Source organism: Sander vitreus, chromosome 3, assembly GCF_031162955.1.
Source record: "Sander vitreus isolate 19-12246 chromosome 3, sanVit1, whole genome shotgun sequence".
NCBI classification, from domain to species: domain Eukaryota; kingdom Metazoa; phylum Chordata; class Actinopteri; order Perciformes; family Percidae; genus Sander; species Sander vitreus.
The window spans coordinates 7,607,861-7,623,667 of NC_135857.1; the positions used below are offsets into that span (position 1 = coordinate 7,607,861).

The 15,807-nt window shown below is 41.5% G+C and overlaps 1 protein-coding gene across 5 annotated transcripts in view; it reads right to left on the minus strand.

Annotated features, from left to right (window-relative positions):
- The window catches only part of myo18ab (myosin XVIIIA b), a 163,054-nt gene that overhangs the window by 92,290 nt on the left and 54,957 nt on the right, over positions 1 to 15,807 (minus strand). For 4 of the 5 annotated variants that reach the window (XM_078245835.1, XM_078245833.1, XM_078245836.1 and 1 more), the window contains 7 exons: positions 14,751 to 14,814; positions 13,608 to 13,752; positions 7,308 to 7,319; positions 4,565 to 4,735; positions 1,543 to 1,633; positions 1,217 to 1,409; positions 247 to 333 (listed from right to left, as the gene is read on the minus strand). In XM_078245835.1, coding sequence (XP_078101961.1) covers positions 247 to 333; positions 1,217 to 1,409; positions 1,543 to 1,633; positions 4,565 to 4,735; positions 7,308 to 7,319; positions 13,608 to 13,752; positions 14,751 to 14,814 — 763 coding nt within the window. The remainder of the gene's footprint in view (positions 1 to 246; positions 334 to 1,216; positions 1,410 to 1,542; positions 1,634 to 4,564; positions 4,736 to 7,307; positions 7,320 to 13,607; positions 13,753 to 14,750; positions 14,815 to 15,807) is intronic. The other variant, XM_078245834.1, reaches the window with a different exon arrangement.

A 15,807-nucleotide genomic window follows, 5' to 3' on the forward strand; every position in this document is an offset into this window, starting at 1 on the left:
CGGGATGGGAGAAAAACATGCTCTGGTTTATTGGCATTTCTTTAAACCAATCAAGATTTAATTTGACAAAAGGTCATGAGTTGTAAGCAACAAACACTTAGCAGATGAACAGTAGAATAATTTTTTTGTGTGGCGCTCATCACTTGTTTTTATGACAGGTTTCAGATAGGAATCGAACACAGAGACATCACATGCACATGCAGATGCCTGAAACAGAGACAGTGTCGTGATGTTTCTTGTGCTTACCAGAGCTTGGGTTGAGGCTTGGTCAATAGCTGCTACAGACAGTGAGGTACTGGACTCTATGTCATCTAAAGCAAGCTCTATGTTTTCCTAGACGCAGGAGGGGATAAAGGCTTAGGTTAGTAACCTAGAGGAGATTTAACAGCAGAAGATGAGCTCATCAATAAATCACAACTGAAGCTATTCAATCTTGTAGATTGGGTTGTGTGAGTGTACATTTGTATTAGCACATAATCAGCAAAAGTCTTCTATAATATATCTTATTGGAAATTGCAGAGCACTATAATTCAGTTAATTTGACTTGAATGTGTCTTTCTAAGCTACCTCTGGTGGTATCTATCCATGCACATAGTTCTGCGATAACTGTCTCTGAGATTTGAGCTTCCACCCAAAACAATGGAGGTGAATGGATTCCAGGATAATCCTAAAACTTCGATGTGTTTCCATTGGAACTAGAAGTCCATAAGAAGACCTTTGAACACTGTGTGTTCTGTTGATTATCCAGAGTTTCCAAATGTTTTTTTTTTTCCTAATGCCATGGACCAAAACATTTCCATTGGCCTTCACTATATTGGGGCGGAGGCGAGCATCTCCAAACCAAAACTATCGGGTTGCCCTGGTGGCTCACCTGGTAGAGCGTGTGCCCCATGTACCAAGGCTCAGGCCTTACCGCAGCGGCCCAGGGTTTGATTCCAACCTGCATGTCTTACACCTCTCTCTCCCCCCTTTCCTGTCTACAGCTGTCCTATCGATTAAAGGCCAAAATGCCCCAAAAATAATCTTAAAAAATAAAAAAACAAAACTATCAGCATGGGTAGATTGCACGAGTGGTGAGCAAGTAAATAAAATGAAAACATATCATTTTGTTGTGACATGAACGAACCAGCCATTTAGGATGGAAAAAAGGCTAATGGGCTAATATGTGTATGCTCTGCCCATGCATGCCAGTGCTTAGTGTTGTGCTCAGCAGCACCTCCTTGTATCGGTCTAGCTCCTGGACGAAGGTGCGTTCATGGAACAGGGTCTGCAGCCTCTCCTGGGTGTAGTTGTGGCAGAGCTCCTCGAACGTGGCTCCCCGCTGCTGCTGAGCCAGCCGGGGGTTCTGGAAACCCGGAGTGTCCACGATCAGCAGGGAGCACAGAGAGTGCTGGCTGGACTTCAGAGCCCTGAGGAACACAAAAATATCATGTGATGAAGCTTTGACACTGGGAAGCTGCAGATTGCTTTTGAAGAAGAACTCCCAATAGGATGAAAATAATAAAAGTAATATATTTGGGGGGAGATTTTGCCAGGTCTTACCTGTTAATTAGGGAGATGACGAGAGTGAAGAGCTCCGAGTAGAGTCCGGATGCCATGGCCTCCAAACACTCCAGAGCTGTGACCTTAGAGCCTGAGAGACAACAGATCAGTCAGGATGATCAACGTAAAATCAGGTCACTTCTAATCAACCCCCAGTCTACACCTGATATTGCTCAGGGCCAGTACATGTGTTTAAGGGTTACATTTTTACTTTTTCTAAGCAAAAAATACCAAATCAGACCTCAATTATTTTGGGTCCAGACCATAAACTGCACTTGTCTAAACTGTTCATCATACCAGGGACCATCAGATTTTCAGTGAAAAGCCAACATGTCAGTGTGCACATAGTCTAGCATTGCCAGACCTTCCTCCACAGCGCTGCAGAGGAGGGTCTGGCTAGTCCACACAGCATTCCAGGATGAAAGAAAAACATGCTCTGGTTTATTTGCATACTTTAACACTAGAACAGCCATGACGGTCATTTTGACCGTTTTGAAATTTATATGTGTAATAACTTTACTAAATAAAATACCTGACTTTTCCTAAAAGAGTCTATATTTTCATTTAAAATGTTTTTTATACACATTACACAAAAGGCAAAGAAAATACAATCTCTTTGACCTATTTTGGCCATACTCGGTCATATTGACCGCTCGGATTTTCGCGGTATTGTTTTTTTCGCCCGGTTGAAGATGTATATTGGTTGATTAGTAACTATCATCGTCTCTATCAGAGAAATGTCACAAGCGGTCTTGAGTAACAAGTGTGGGCATCACCGATGGGCCGAAGGCAAAGCCAGACTCGGTAACGTAGGCTACTACAATAAATACGGCGTGGATGGACTCTGTTCTGAATCAGAAGGCAAACACCGGGCGCTCGCTCTGTGGCGGTACACGTAGATGGCCGGTGGCTGTCTACGTGTTCATATAACTTTATACATCCTACAACTGGCTGGAATCATTGCACACATCCTCTCTAAGGAGTGCACCAGCAGTAAAATTGCCCGGAGGAGGTTCATGCAGCAGCTGGCAGAGGAGCAGAGAGCGGAGTTTATGGAGGAAAAAAGGGCAGCGGCGCACGGTCTGAGCAGCACTGCGCACTGCAGCAGACGCAAAAACGGAGGCAGTGCCAGGTTAGGTTATAGCTAAATGTTCAAATAAGATACTTCTAGGTGTTATTTGCCTGTTATGAGTTATGTTGAATGAATTTCCATACCATATTTTTGGATATGAATGTAGCCTATGAAATAATTACGGTTTATGCCATGATATGAATTATTGAAACACGTAGCCTACTACTCAAATGTATAATTAAACTTGTTAAAATGTACATTTTGGTGTTATTTCATTTTCCTAAAGATATCCTAACACAATACATGTATTAATATCACAATTAGGTATTTATCATGAGAGATTATAGAGTTTGGAATCTGGCGGTCAAAATGGCCGCTCACGGCCATATACTGTACATAAGAATGGACCAACAGATCCCGTTGCTCTGGACGGAGACCAGTGAAGGCCATTAGAAGCACTTTTCCGGTGATGGCTGAGCGTTACTGCGCTGCCTCCAACTGAGAGAGACGACGTAAATGTGACGTGAGCAACCTGTCTGAAAGTTGGAAGTCTTCTGGTAGCTGTGCTAAGAGAAATCTCAATCATTCCCAATCTTGCAGAGATGGAGAGCGTAGGTGTATGTAAGGAGATAACATGGACACAGGCTAATTACTGCTAACTAAAATGCTAGTTAACATTAGTAATTAAACTTAAACAGCTAATGTGAGTCGAAACTGTCTGCGAGCTTCTCCTGTACTATACGGTAATTCCTCTACTATGAGACAGTAAGTCACGTGGTTACGACACAATCGTTAGCCTATTTTTACAAAAACGTCTGCTACGGAGCCATAACGTGAGATACAAGGTAATGGAGCCTTTTATACATTGTCGTGTTTCGGCACTTCTAGTGTTAAACCAATCACCACTGTCTCCATCATTGGGCGGTGCCAAGTGCCGGACGAAGGTACAGTGCCGCTGCAAAATAGGCTCAGGATGGAACTTGTTTTGGTGTACATAGGGAGGCGACCTCTGGAATTAAAATGGCTGTCGAGTGTGTTGAAAAGCCTGTCCAGAAAACGTGAATATTGTACATGTGGAGTTTGTTGTGTGACCACATGCAGGTACAATATATGTGTTAGTTGAACTGTATAGTTTAACTATTTAGATCGAAGTTATGGCAGGAGTTGTCATGTAAGCCTTAGGCCTATTTTCCTTTCTCTACGGCACACTCGTTAAAGTCTAATTAGCTAATTATCGTCGTTATTATGTGATAAAGCCGGTTTATATCACACTTTGTGTGTTTACATGTTAAAGTTAACTTCTATAATATAGTGTAGGAGGTTATTGTGAAGAGAATCTCAGGTGCTGTGCTCTGTAGGCTATGCGCATTTAATCACCTCGTGATTTATTCAACGCTCCATGTCTGTAGCCTATTTATAACGTTGGTAACAGCTACAGATAATATTTGTGCACTTTAAGTTTAAAGCTGCTGCTTTTTGTTCAGTTAGTAACTATATTAACCACTGTTGATTCCTATAGCATTCATAATTATTAGTATGGCTCCTTTATCATTGGCATCATTACACTGCAGCTCAAATTGATATTCTTATTGTATTTATCTTTGTTTCCTGTAGACCACAAACACAAACACCAGCTCAAACTACCAATGCAACTCAAAATAAAGACATACTTCCTCTGGAGCCTGATTCTTTGACCGGAGTCAAGTCCATATCAAGCCTCCTCAACCAGTTGAATTGTGGGAGGTCACACCCCTCCGTTTCAGAGTGTGTGATGAGAATTTTACTCAAAAATAAAGATAAATATAAATTGTTTGTCGGTTCTACCTTGGAGGGACATCCGCCCGAACCTCTGGCCGAACGGGAACTATCTCATAAATGGAACATTGTCGATATAGACTAGTGTGCACATGATCTCACAAAGGAGATCCCTGACTCAGTTTGGGTTTTTACCTGAGCTGTCACCTTGGCCGGCCTCGTCTGGCCCCCCTCTGAAGGAGGTGGAGTGCTGCAGTCCTTTGGCCTGGTGCTTAAAGATGGAAGAGGACAGCTCCTCCAAGGTACAGCCCAGCAGGTAGGCCGCCTTCTGGGCCCACTCATGACGGGCAAATTGCCTACGTCCCGCTAAAAAAGAAAAAGTTAAAATGTTTAAAATGCAAAAAGATATGCAACACGGACCTGAGGAAGAAAGATAATAAAGATGAAAGCTATAGAAAGATAGAGAGGCTGGAGGATGAACAGGGTAAAAAGTAGGGGTGGGGGGGGAAAAATTCGAAAATCGTACGCATCTTGGTTTTTTTGTGTGACAATTCTTTTCCACAGAATGGATATTGTTTTACCCATGAATGTCCTAAATATCTTCTGTTTATACGGTACCGCTGACATCATAGCCATTTCCAGCAAAACAAAAGAACAAAAGGGACAAAAGCATAACGTCCCAGCACTAGTAAAAAGGATGCTTAAATTGAGACACATCAGAAAGCTTGGGCTTTTTTTCTGTGCTATAGCTAACCCACTGTAAAAGTACAAATCAGCATCAACCATAGTCTTAGCCTTTAACCCAGATAGGCATTCCTCACAGCATGTGCGTATGTCCTAAAGAGATGTTTTCTGTCTGTTGCTGACAGGAGTGGAAGGTATTTTGTCTGGATACTGAAAAACGACTGGGCGAGTTGTGTGAAAACTGACAGCTAATGTGTTGAGATTCCAGCAATAGAGCATTTAGTTCTTTTTCTAACTGTTCAAACAACAGGCCTGTGTGGTGCTGTACATCATGATGCCATCACATAGCATCCATGTATAGAGGAGTGTACTACAAATGACTGACTGACAGACTTTGATGCTCACCCTAAATGGGTTATTTTAGTCCACGATAACACATGACATCTTTTTTTAATTTGTCTGTGCTTAATATGATTAAACTACAGCCAATTTAGCCATGCTGCACATTAATGTTGATACACCCATTGAAAGTGGCAGAAAACTGGAAGAACGTTTAAAACGCCACCACTGACCATCTTGCCCGATCCCCATTCATCTCTTTCCAATCCCAGTTTGTGACTTTTTACACAATGGAGGTGTGGACTTTGAAAGACACAGGGGTGGGTTTACCAGACAGAGAAAGTCTAATGAAAGATGCCATTGCGTTACAATATTCTAAGCGTTGTTAGAATGTTTTCCATAGCCAATCCCATCATGCCTCGATCTTGTTATTTTTAGTCCGGATCCTGTCATTTTCTACAGTGACTATGTCAGAGATTCTACCTAAAGAGGCTAAATAATAATAATAATAATAAAAATGACTGATGCTTCTGCATTGAATATCTCACTTCAAATATATACTCTGATTAAAAATGCTGAAATTCCTGTGGCGTGTTGAACCAACAGTAATAGTGAGGCTCCTCTTTTGACTTTTTGTTATCTCTAAAACTAGAGACATTAAGAGCTCTGCTGTGTATTTAACTCCACTTTTTTATGTCAAAGTCAAGTTACTGGTCATGAGGACGACTATTCAGCCTGTGAAAACAGCTGTTTAATGTCTTCTGTGGCTCTGTTTTGTTAAGTCTGAGAAGATGACTGAGTAACATCGTTATTGGACCTGGACAGTTTTGACAAAATACAGCACCAGTCAAAAGTTTGGACACACTTTTCCATTCACTTGAAAGAGAAAGTGTGTCCAAACTTTTGACTGGTACCCTATGTGATCGAGCGTCATTATGAAAAGTGTAGGATCTAATTTTTGGCGGTTAACCCACATTAGATACTACATGTCTAGATATGTACCAGTTGTTTTTGACCATTTTTTTTTCTTCTTTTATTTATTTTTTTTTTACATCTGTTTCTTGCATTTGCCCCAACTTATGGATGTCCAATACTAAACCGTGAGGGGGAAATCAGCTCCCTGATAAATGATCACAACCGTCAAAAGCCATCGTATGTTTACTACTGTAGGCATTTGAGCAATGAAATAAAAGCTGTATACAGTTAAATTAGGTGTTTTCTGACATATGTGGTGGAAAACACATTGATTACAAATCCAACAACTCAGATTACGGTTTTTGCTAATTCCTGTTGACTATACCCTGACTATCAGTTTGTATTAGGAGCGCTTCTTCATCTCTTCATGTGTTGAAAGGGCGCAAGGCAACATGACAGCCTGCACAGCCAGCCAATCAAAGAGCTTAGACACACAGCTAGCGAATCAACAGGAGCCCCTGCCAAGCACAGACTTCATGGGGATACACGAGGGAAACTGGGAAATACAAGTTCTGTGGTAGAAAGTCAAAGCACTAACTAGAGAAGTGGAAATTAACAACCTTTACTTTGCTTTTGAGAACGTGTTGTACTGTAACAGCAGCTCAGGAGCTGAACGTGGGCAACATCGGGAGGCATCAGACATAGCCGTTTAAAAGGGACAGCAAAGTTCTGATCCCCGTGATTTTCATCTCACGGAATAGAAAAGGGCTGAGACGGGGAGCGCGGAGAGTCGTCATGAGGCAAACACGAAAACACGAGAGAGAGAAAGGCGATGAAGAGAGGAGGGGAGGGAGGAGCTGAAACAATAAAAATGCTAATGTCTTAAAGTCTGGAAGGAATGATAAAGGCATTAAGACAAAACACAAACAACAGAGCCTCTGAAATAAAAATTTTTTTTAAGTGAAAACTGTCAACAACTCGTGTGTTGTTTTTCCATTACCTTCATCTCCGTCTGCGTTTGATAGGGCACAGCATGCAAACATGCAAGCAGAGAGAGGAGGGTTAGAGATAACACAGGTCACAGATTCATCAATTCACAGACACAGGAAAACATGACATGAGCATTAAACAACACTGAAAACACCATCATGCTTTAGAGGTTAGACATGTTACTGTTGGGTCAAGCCCCTGGTTTATATCAGTGGATGGCAGGGCTGCACCACATGAGGAAAATATGCAATAGCTTTAAAGTGTACTCAGTTCTGCTGCTTTCAGTATTCTGCTAAAATATGACAAATTGCTTGTTGAACTTAAAACAAACGAAAGGAAACCATTTCTAACTTTCTTTTATTGAACAAATTTAACACTGAAATGTATTTTTTTTTAAAAGAGTGAGTTTATTTTGAAAATGTAATTTTCTACTGATATTTTCCTTCAACTAACACAAAAAGGTTTCTGCGATACGTCGCAGCCTTTCGCAATATGCATGTCGCGCCAGTCGATATTGCGATTACAATATATATATATATATATATATATATATATATATAGTGCAGCTGTAGTGGATGGAAAAATGATACTCTGTGGACTGCCAGGAGTCCTTGAGGGGTTTTCCCAAGAAAAGGTAGTACAATGTCCTCGAACTAAAGTAACTTAAAACCTATTCGCACGGGATTAGTATTACCTGGTGACCTCTAGTCATTTGTAATAATTAGGTTGTCTGTGATCTTAATCCTGTGCGAATCGTAGTTAAGTAAGTAAGTAAAAATTCCCCCGCAAATAACCTACCATATTTCGCCAAACACCGAGGTCCTGTGATAATATTAGTCCTGTGCGAATCCACATATCTGTGATTTGGCGGGGTCATATTAGTTTTACATACATACATACATAGTTTTTTTAATTTTCTTTGCAGGTTTTTTTTTATCCCTCTCGCGAAGACGGATAATGGCCAACCTAGTCTGGATGCTGAGTTAGGGTTGGGTCCCCAGATGATACTCATCTTGTGCGAATAGGGCTTAAGACTTTCAAAATCTCACACTTCTGTGCTGTTCAAGCTACATTCTTTTCTTTCTTTTTATGTCGACAGTTTTACAAGAACTACACATCTAAGCTCAGACGAGGTGTGCTGATTATTCCAGTTGGAGAGATAGAAAACCTGAGCCAATATCATTCAACAAAACCATGCACGTTTGTCCCCTGCTTCCCTGCACCATGTTTCATGGTGTGCTCTCAAAGAGTTCCCTGCAATGTTTTATAGCAGAGGTGGGCCACCTCGACTTCACATCATAAAAAAATGAATACTCTTTTATAAAAATAAAACATTAGCCTTTAGGGGGAAAGACCAAATGCACTCCTTCATACAGCAAAAGCCATTGAATTTAGTGTGGGTATAGTTTAGGCCATCACCTACTAACTAAAGTGCCTGTGTTATGAGATGCATCAGGGTCTGGGTGGCTTACCACCACGGCTAAAGTCCACTTACTGGCTTTTCTACAGTTTTGGACCATATCCAATGTTTTTTTATTTGTAGTTTATTATGATTAACTTTTATTATTAGACAGCAGTGTGTCCGAGCTGCTGACAGATAGAAACATGTCGGCAATTAATGTTTAGGCTTGCTACACGTAAATACCATTGCATTTTATCAGCCGTGGAAAGTAACTATGCCGTACTTCAATACAACTGTAAGGTAAAGTTTTAGTGAGTATTTTCATTTTCTCCTACTTGCCTATTGTACATTTTACTTCTCTATTTTTATAGCTTTAGATACTTTGCATATTCATATTAATTATACAAATATTATTAATAATCTATGATGTATTAAAGTGGATAAAGAGGAGACTTTATTGATCCGGTGGTGAAATTCACAAGCTAGCTGCCAAGTCAAACTTCCGCTGTTATTTTGGTGAAAGTAACTAAAGTAGTGTAAAGCATTACAATTCAGAGACAGTACTATTGTAATATAACTAATTACTATCCAATGACAGTAACTAGTAATCTATAATGTATTACATTTTGGAAGTAACTTGCCCAACACTGCCCGTGGTAAACATTTATACTTGGTTTATTTGCGTTGCTCTGCAATTAAACCGGCAAAACGCTAGTTGGCGGTTGAGTTTCTATGCCACTGTGTCAAACTAAAAATGTGTGAGCGTCAAGCTACGACGTACGTAGATGCATATGCTTCGACACAGAAGTATAAACCGGCCTTAAAGGGTAACTACTGTTTTTATCACCCTGAACCATATTTTCCTATGTTAAGTGACTGATGGGAACAACAATCTTTGAAATTGGTCCAGTATTAAGCAAGAACGCTGCAGTCGGCAGCGGCTAAACAAGCTACAATGTTCTTGTTGTCAGACACGTAGAATACTAATCTGAGCCTGTCAGCGGCACGAGCACTTTTGCGAAGGAGGTAAATACAAGCTTTACAATTGCCCCATAACTTACATTGTAGCCTGTTTCACTGCTGCCGATTGCAGCGATCTTTCTTAATACTGGACCAATGTCAAAGATTGTTGTTCCCATCAGTCACTTGGACACAGTAACTAGTGATGGCCAAATGAAGCATCATGAAGCTTTGTGAACCATTTTCTGTATTTTCTAAGCCCACTAGATGGCGCTCTCTGTTCAACAAAGGGTTGAAATCACACTGAGTTGCCATTCCTTAAGCCATTTCTTTAAACAAAAGAGCTCCATCTAGTGGCCTCAGAAAAAAAAATATATGCTTCACAAAGCTTCGTGAAGCTTCTTTTGCCCATCACCAACAGTAACCAGGTTGAAAAAATGGTAGTTACCCTTTAATTGTGATTCGGATTTATTGTGTCCAATCTCACGTGGACAAAAGTCATGTAGACTGTACTAGGCTTAACTCAGAGTTGCTTGACTTAGAGGACCTTTATTGGCTACATGTACAGTATGTGCTAACTGCAATCCAGTGCTATCATATTTTCAAAATCAGCTAAAGCAAAAAGAATCCTTAAGGGCTGGTTCATCCAAATTACAAATCAACATTGTCTTACTTACCTCTAGTGGAATCTAGCCATGCGGATTCATGATACGGCACACTGTTTTACTTTTGGTTTGGTTCTGGTTTTCTTGGTTTGGTCTTGGCCCATCAATGATACTTTGTGATTGCAACTTTGTGGCACTTTAAAAGCCCTTTCCTGTTTCAACATGAGAGTGACCATGCACAAAGCCAGGTCCATTGACAAATGGTTTGCCCAGTTTGGTGTGGAACAGCTTGACTGGCCTGCACAGAACCGTGACCTCAACATCATCCAACACCTCTGGGATACACTGGAACGCTGAAACATCACTAATGCTCTTGTGGCTGAATGTGCACAAATCCCTGCAGCCAGGCTCCAACATTTACTGGAAATACTGGAAACACTTCTCAGAAATCCCTGACATTACCTGAACAAATACAACTAAAACGTGGTTACATCCCACTAGAGTGAGAACATGTGTTTTTGTAATTTGGTGACCAGCATTTTCCACTCTACAAAATGAAAATTCAGTGTGATGTTAACGGCATCTGATGGAAAAACACGTAGTCCTGCTTGTTGTTGCGGTCAGCATGCTGCCAGCTGATAGTGTGTTCATCCACATGCCAAGCCTGACACCTAGTGGCAGTTGGTAGAAAGTCAACTCTAGTCTGAATTTTTTTGCTGTTATGAGAAGGATTTACATTTCATTTTTAGCAGTTTCTGGTCATTTAAGCAGGACCATGTCATCATTAATGTTGAAGTAATGATCTGAAGGGAATGAATACATGGTTGGCGGGACAGAGAAGCAATTAGCTGGGGGAAATAAATGAATTGAGTGCCCGGAGACAGAGATATGAGAATAAGAAAGGAAGAGTAAGAACGTGTTGCCCTTAACCAAAACGTAGGTGAAAATGTACTAAGTTGCATTTACAATGTAAAAAAAACTCTGAGATTAACCAAATTAAGTCAAAATTCATTTTTTCTCTTGGATCCACTGTTCCAAATCAAATTGTAACACCGCCCACGAGGTATAAAATGATTTGCCGTTGTCACAGTGCCAGAGTGATGTTTGTTCACTCTCTGATGACCCTGTAGTTAGTGGTGGGGTCTGATTGGACTGATATCATCCACTGAACACCGTTTTCCTGACATGCCTAATGAATGGTAAAGTGAGCACTAATGCCCACTATCGTTGAACTCTTAATTGAATGAAAGCCTTGCAGCTTGCAGAGTAAATGGATTTTGCAGTGCTTTTGGTCTTTCCCTTTCAACATGCCATGTTTTTAACCAAAGGCGATGGGACATCAATCCCTTAAAACAACACCAAAGATTATTTTCTACCTTAAAAGAATGTTTCCAAAATCTTTTCAGTGGTTCATCAACTCGTAACAGGGTGAACAGCACTTCTGAATTTGCTTTGCGGCCCTCTATCGGCTATAACCGCACTATGCAAGTTTGCCAGATTGGGTAGCGGATCTGTAGTTCGAATGAGACATAAGAAACTTACGACAGCGGTAATGGACAATTCCGCTTCCAACCTGTAGGGGGACCGAAGAGGAAAAATGCTTTGGTGTTGCTTTAAGTATACTGAGCATGGACCAGTGCAGGAGATAAAAAATCAAGGAGGTGAGGCAGGGTTTCCCCCAGTGTTTTGCAAACCTGGTGGCCCCCCCGGGCCTAAGTTGCCTCCCACCAGGCCTAAGCCACTGGGAATTATTTTGTACTGTATTTTTATGAAGTTTTTTTCAACTAAAGTTAGAGTGGGGTGGCTCAGTTGGAAACTTGAGACGCAGTCACATTTCCAAATCTCCTGTTAGATTATGGAATCTGTCTTATAGTCTTTTTAAATTCTTTAAATTTCCGTCCATTATTCTGTTATCACAGAAACTATTGGGCTCTACATTAATGCTGCCATCAGTCTGTGACTCTGGGCCCTCGACAGAAAAAAAGACACTTGCCACCGGGCTAAACAACTTTTCTGAGGGAAACCCTGAGGTGACACGTTTTAGAGAAAGACAAAGGAGGTGACATGCATTTCTTTAGTCTATTTAAAGTATTAGTTCGTCTAACAGGCTTCACATTCAACACTCAAATGAAAAACCAAGATTAGTCTTTGGTATCAGTTTTGTGAAAGGAATGAACAAAGTGTTTTGGAGATTGTGTCATTAGTCTGATTCACCATTACAAGATAAGAACACACACGTTTTATTCTCATTTACGGAGGAGGAGCCGGCCAGGCCCTCTGAAGGCTCACTGTTCTGGGTAGGTTTGTCCCCATCTCAGTGGGCCTTTCTTCTGGGTTTGTTCTCATACTCTCTAAAGCCCAGTTCAGACCAAAGATTGGCTACAAGTCGAAAACGTTTTAGATGGTTGCAGGGGAAAGTTGCTGTGACTCAGCTGGTCGAGTCTCCACAGGCTGGTTTTAGAACGTGAAGAGGATTCTGATGTCTATAGCCTCTTTCCGACCAAGTAGTTACAGGAACGTAGTTATAGGAACAGCCCACTTCTAAACAGTTCTACTAACTACTCTTCCCCCAAAACGAATTCCCATTTGCATTCACACTGGCCAAGTGGCCATAGGAACTGACCTTTTGTTATTATAACAGCCATCTAACCACCACTATGCGGAAAAAAGGGAAAAGACCCTGCCCCGAAGTAGGAGCTGAAAGAGTTAAGGCCCAGACGGCCGACCCTCGGCAGAAAAGGCAGTTGGACTGATCAGTCTCCCCGAGTTGGTCATAAAAAGTGCCTCGGAACACACCAAAGCGACGAGACGTAATACGTCTCCATAACAGCAGGCGGCGCTAATCTGTATCTGTCGCCCAAAAAATGAAAACCGGCAGCTGATTGGACGAACGCGTCACGTGGGTCTGGTTTCTCCGGAAATTCAAAGACGGACTGTCCTGGCGGCTCGTTCAGAATACGATCTCATATTGTACTAAAATAGTTCACCGAAACGTGCTTCGGAACTTAATAATCCCCAAATTGGTCCAGTCGGAACACGAGAAAAAAAGGGTTCTAGGAGCGTTATGTTCTAGGAACTGCAAAAATCCCTCTGGTCGGAAAGCGGTTATTGTTCTCATCATGTTGGGATTGAAGGGTTAGTTGTGGATGATTTACTCCACCTGTGCAGTATTGGTTTGATAATTAAACCCACCTGTGAGTTTAGTATTGTTTGTAACACGAGTTACAAACAATACTAAAGTACTATTTTTTATGTTCTCATCATGCCAGTAAGCATAATCTTCCAGAGATGTGATGTACTGGAGATTGGATGTATGTGCAGCCAGTCAGTAGGGAGTTCCTACCTTTAGTGGCTCCTGCGGCCCCCAGGTGGTACACGGCCCCCAGGATGAGCCAGAGGGCCTTCTGCTCCTCCCCGGAGATGCCCAGCACCTTCATGGCTGCCTGCAGCTTGGTGAACTGCTGCGAGGCGCGCTGCTTGTCTTCAGGCTGGAGAGGATGTGATCACATTAAACTTTAGAGATCCCTAACAGGAAGTGGAAATGGTGCAGCAGCAAACACCTACTTCCATTCATTTAGTTCATCCATAAATACCATAGAGCAGAGATCTTCAACAGGGATCTGGGGCCCCTAGTGGGTCCTCAGAGTTACTGAAGGGGGGTGGGGGCACCAAATTATTGTTCATTTAAAAAAATAAAAAAAATAATTCAGTACAGAAAAAGACTTTGCACATCTACAGTATAACGTCAGACGGGTGTGTCGGAGGGGGATAAGTAGGTCAAAGGTCGCAAAGACAAAAAAATAATGTAATAGTATATTACTAGAACTTCATCTGGCAAAATGAATGAAGCGATTCGACGCAGAAGCATAAAAACGGCCTTCAGGATTCACTGTGCCACATGTATGTTTGAAATAAAAAACATTTATAAAATCCTTCCAATCTATAGTTTTCTATGCGCTAAAAAGGTACTACGTATATATAGCCTTTAGGCTTTTTTTAAAGCCCAGTTTAATATGCAACATCATTTTATAAAATATGTAGTAGGGAGTCCTTGCCTTTAAAAAACATTGAAGACCCCTGCTAAAGAGGTTAGAGCTCGATGATAAACTGGCCAATATTGCATGTACATTGGTATCTGCGTATATGTGAGTAAATTACAAGAAATTAAAGTACAGAAATGCTCAAGAAATGGTTTAAAACTGTGTCATCAAAGTGGATTTGTCAGCTCTCACACGTCTTGCCCGGTACAGTACATTTCTTGGTTGCAATTGTAAAAAATAAATAAATAAGGAACCTCATAAAAAATGTGTATATGTATCTTCATACGTTTTTTTTTTTTTTAACTATACTAAATATTAATATCAATATGGCCTTAAAAATCCTGTTTCACCGGGCTGTAATACAGGGCTCAGAAAAATACATGAAATGAAATGAAACCGTAAACAAAAGAAAGAAAGATCTCAATAAAAGACTCTGGCGTGATTACCTTGGACTGTGGTAGGATCCCAAAAGCACTATTCTCAGCCAGGTGGTTAAAGTGCAGCTCGGTTCTGGAAGAGAGGGAGAGAGGGAGAGAGGGAGAGAGGAAGAGAGCGAGAGAGGGAGAGAGGAAGAGAGCGAGAGAGGGAGAGAGGAAGAGAGGGAAAGTGTGAGAGAGGAAGAGAGGGAGATAGGAAGAGAGGAAGAGAGGGAGAGAGTGAGAGAGGTAGAGAGGAAGAGAGGGAGATAGGAAGAGAGGAAGAGAGGGAGAGAGGGAGAGAGGAAGAGAGGAAGAGAGGGAGAGAGGGAGAGAGGGAGAGAGAGTGAGAGAGGGAGAGAGTGAGAGAGGAGGAAGAGAGTGAGAGAGGTAGAGAGTGAGAGAGGTAGAGAGGAAGAGAGTGAGAGAGGTAGGGAGAGAGGGAGAGAGGAAGAGAGGGAGAGAGGAAGAGAGGGAGAGAGGAAGAGAGGTAGAGAGCGAGAGAGGTAGAGAGGAAGAGAGGTAGACAGGAAGAGAGAGGTAGAGAGGGAGGGAGAGAGGGAGAGAGGAAGAGAGTGAGCGAGTGAGAGAGGGAGAGAGGAAGAGAGGAAGAGAGCGAGAGAGGTAGAGAGGAAGAGAGGTAGAGAGGTAGACAGGAAGAGAGAGGAAGAAGAGGAAGAGAGGTAGACAGGAAGAGAGAGGAAGAAGAGGAAGAGAGAGGGAACATTGCGGGATGAGCCGGTGAAATGCTAACACCTCTGGATGTTGCTGTTCATGTTTTCAATGTCACATGAATTTCAACAACAAGTCTTTTGATTCAGTTTATCCAACACTATCTGACATTTGAGACGCAAAATGATTCAAAAGCCGAAATGACATTTTGCTGCTCATTAAAGTGAACTGAGTGTTAATTACTGTATATCAGGAATAACACTCAATATCAATTTTTTTTAATCAATATCAGAGCACTCAAACTGATTAATTGGAGAATCGATTAACTCAGCCCTACTAGAACAGACTTGATCCAACTTGGTCGGATGAGAGCCCAAACCAGAACAAAAATCATCTCAACTATTTCCCTGGAATT